The 3521-nt window shown below is 42.0% G+C and overlaps 1 protein-coding gene across 3 annotated transcripts in view; it reads right to left on the minus strand.

Moving 5' to 3' along the window:
• Positions 1–2770, minus strand: part of cfap43 (cilia and flagella associated protein 43) — a 15528-nt gene extending 12758 nt beyond the window's left edge. For 2 of the 3 annotated variants that reach the window (XM_014002273.1, XM_014002266.1), the window contains exons 1-13: positions 2666–2769; positions 2335–2585; positions 2173–2269; positions 1918–2085; positions 1726–1813; positions 1491–1635; positions 1320–1402; positions 1113–1241; positions 906–1022; positions 742–819; positions 512–660; positions 307–413; positions 32–178 (exon numbers count right to left, since the gene is read on the minus strand). In XM_014002273.1, the coding sequence (XP_013857727.1) occupies positions 32–178; positions 307–413; positions 512–660; positions 742–819; positions 906–1022; positions 1113–1241; positions 1320–1402; positions 1491–1635; positions 1726–1813; positions 1918–2085; positions 2173–2269; positions 2335–2585; positions 2666–2694 (1588 nt within the window). In that variant the 5' untranslated portion in view covers positions 2695–2769. Of the gene's footprint in view, positions 1–31; positions 179–306; positions 414–511; positions 661–741; positions 820–905; positions 1023–1112; positions 1242–1319; positions 1403–1490; positions 1636–1725; positions 1814–1917; positions 2086–2172; positions 2270–2334; positions 2586–2665 lie in introns of all 3 variants that reach the window. The other variant, XM_014002282.1, reaches the window with a different exon arrangement.
• Positions 2771–3521: the final 751 nt, after the last annotated feature.

Genomic DNA, 3521 nt, shown 5'->3' on the forward strand with positions numbered 1-3521 from the left:
ATATATATATAGTTTTATTCAACCATTGTACCTGCAATGTTCCTGGCAGGAAGAGAAATCATTATCAGCAAGCTACCGTCCTTATTTTTGCCCTCCTGTTCAGCGCACAGAACAAGAACTTTCACTTCATCGTGGCTGAGGCATTGGGTGGAAACTGACAAAATGCATCCAGAAACAACTGGAAAAAAGTTTAAAAAAAAACAAAAAAACATTTTGAACTTATGTATCAGTTTTGGCCTCTGTCTTTATATAGTGATTTGTGAGAATAAAAAGAAACTGTTTTAAAAGATGTAAAGGAGCATTTACCTATGTATCCTAGAACTGAAAACCTTGCTGATGGTTTTGCATCTATTACATAGACGTGTGGATCTGWGCCACTGCAGGCGAATAGGTAGTGACCCTCCTGGTCAAATCTGGTGAAAGACACCTTTATTGACTTTTCTGACATAAAGCAGAATAAAGTTTTCCTTCATGTTTTTAATGAAAGCTGAGTCTTCAAGCTAATACTCACGCTAGGTGATCCACAGCAAAGTGGTAAAGATAAAACCGGTGRACCAAGCGAGGCCGCTCCTCTTTGTTCAGGTCGACAAAGAGAACACACCCTGACTCTGTTCCGACAGCTGCGTAATGTGCAATAGGACAGCAGGCCAGACYTGTTACCTACACACAAGAAAATTTTTTATTTTTAAACACTATTCAGTTCTGTTTACTACATTTAACTGGCTTAAAATTAAACCTCACCTTGGTTTGTAGATGCAGAAAGCCAAGGCAGGTGCCATCTGAGGACCACAGTTCCAGCACTCCAGAGTCCCTCAGAGACTACAGCCAGTTAAAAACACAAATATTAGACCTCACATTACTAAAATACGTACTTCCTGCATTTGCAGTAATTCTCAAAGCGTTACCACACAAATGTTCCTGTCCATCTGCAAAAAAGCAGCAGTCAAAAAGTTGCCACTGAGCACATCCAGGATCTTCATAACCCTGTCTGACTTGGACGGGTTCAGCAGATAGATTTGCCCCTGAAGATCAAAATGCCGCTCAGGTTTTGTTTTTAATGATTTTATTCTTGGACGTAATGTCTCATTTGTACAGCACGTGTACGGACTTACTGTACTGGCAGATAAAAGCAAGGTTTCGTTGTCCGGGGACAGCCTAACATCAGTGACAGGTTTCTCCAACGGCCACGTTTGTGTGATGTGGGTCTGAGTTTCTCTCGGCACACAATGCAGCACGCTCTCCTGCGACACAATGACACTGTTCAAACAGCTTTTATCTGAGGATTCCTGAAGCATGCTCAATAGACTTGAGGTGCAYACCTTTCCCACAACAACGAGACCATTTTCAATAAGAGCGAGAGCTTTGAAGTCGAATATTCGAAGTTCAGGAATGGTRTCGGCAGCTGAACGAAAAGGAGATATTGTGATGCGTCACAGAAATGTTCCGAGTATCTACCTCATTCCTGCAGGTCAGGGTTTATGTTGGCTTACTCGTAGCGTTGAACATGATTGAGACAGAGAAGCTCTCCGGGTCAACAAGGAGCAGAAAGCCTTCTGCGCAGCCCACGTAAAGCTTTGATGTGGCTGTCCAACAGAAGGCAGAAGGAGTCAATGTGGCTCTGGAGGAAGGCAGCGTCTGTGGAGGAGGACACGTGTTTTTATGTTTCAATTAAGTTTGTTATTTTTTTCAACTGTGTGCTTTTACCACAACATCCAGAACGCTTACACTGCTGGGCAGTTTGTTGTTGATGATGAGAGTGGTATCAGAGCGTCTTTCAGCAAAGGACCCATCAGCTGCTGGAAGCTCTATAACTCTGCAAAACACCATTAATAAAACCATGCAAAATGTTCGATTTTACTGGTGTTTATTCAGATTTAAAACATCACTGCCCAACTGTCAGCCCTTTTTTTTTCTAACCTCGGTTTCAGGACATGAAGGTTGTCACTCTTCTCTATATTCCAGACAGTGAGGGTTGTAGTGCCCAAAGCACAAAGCTGGAGCCAGTTCAGGGGGTTGAACACCAAAGAAACAACGTCTTGTCCAGCTTGTGACTGCGTACAAAGTGCCTCTGCGTTTTCCCAGTTCCTGCAACACACAATATATATGTAACATTTATTTATAGTATAATAACAATACGTATTAAAACAGCATTTRTTCCACATAGTGGCTCACCACACTGTGATGGTGTAGTCAGGAAGAGAGGAGCAGCTGCCTAAATAAGGACCTTCATCACTAAATGTCAACAATGAGTAGTCCAGCTGGGCCATTCCTGCAAGGATTGTTAATAGTTACATAAAGTGTGTTTGAGAAAGCGACAGTGATAAAACAAACTACCTTTTAGTTCATTCTTCAGCTGTAGTTCGGGGAAAATGTACACAAATATGGAGGGRGACAGTTTTTGCTCAGAAAACGCAAACGTGCAGCTTCTGCCGCTCGCTGCGAGAGCTCCGACCCCTGCAGGGCTCTGAAACACACCGAGGGCTTTGGTCTCCAGGTTCAAGAAACAGACGTGGTTCCCACATCCGTAACAGACGGTTTTCTCGTCCACAAACTCGATGTTTGTGTTTATTAAACCTTGAATCCATCTACGCGAAAAAGGGGAAGAAAGTTACAGATAAACGAGCTACAAATTTCAAAACGACCCGTAGGCAAAACCACAACTTACCTGAGTTCTAAACTTCCAGTTTTCTCCATTTTTATGTGTGTAAATAAACAAACCGAGTATTATTTTGGTCTATAAAAAAAGACGACAGAAGAAAAAAAAAGAAATGAGTCACTTTGTAACCATAGTAACCACAAACCACMAGGAAATGAAGCGCTTTGTTAAGCTTACATCTGATTGGTGGACAACCTGTGACGTAGCCGCGGCCGTTTCTGGTTTCTGAACGCTCCAGTATAAACCAAGAAGAAGAAGAAGAAGAAAGCTCCAGTATCCGGGTTTTCTCTTAGCCAAACAAGCTGTCCTGTTTTGTTCCTTTTATCTCGATTTTAAAACGGGTTTAACTGCGGAGAAAAYATGGCCACTGAAAAATGCTACGCCAAAGGTAAGATTCGGCAAGTTTGTTAAAAAAATAAATAAAACAAATTTAACCTTAGAAAAAAAACTTAAAACCATCCCTCTCTTCAGAAATCCATGAATGTTCAATCATACTTTTTASAAAGACGAACTAGACTTATAGCTACAGCGTAAAAAAAACATTTAAATTACTTTACATTAATAGCCATGAACATTGTCTCCTAAATGCATTTTGTGATGAAATAMGTACTTTCTTTTTTTCAGTGTTTCCCCTACCATTATACAGGTGGGGCGGCCCCGCCCCCCGCCAACGAGACGGCCCGCCCCTCTAATTTCACGGCATGTGGTCATTTTTATTTAAATAAGGCCAGATCAAGTCCAGAGCTATTTTTTTGCGACCCTCCATATCCACCTCTCACCAAACTTGGGGAAAAGACGGTGCAGAGCGCTGTGTGGTCCTCACAAAGATAGGAAGACATGTGTGAGATTAGACGCGCAGCTCTGC

Source organism: Austrofundulus limnaeus, unplaced genomic scaffold, assembly GCF_001266775.1.
Source record: "Austrofundulus limnaeus strain Quisiro unplaced genomic scaffold, Austrofundulus_limnaeus-1.0 Scaffold0, whole genome shotgun sequence".
NCBI lineage: Eukaryota > Metazoa > Chordata > Actinopteri > Cyprinodontiformes > Rivulidae > Austrofundulus > Austrofundulus limnaeus.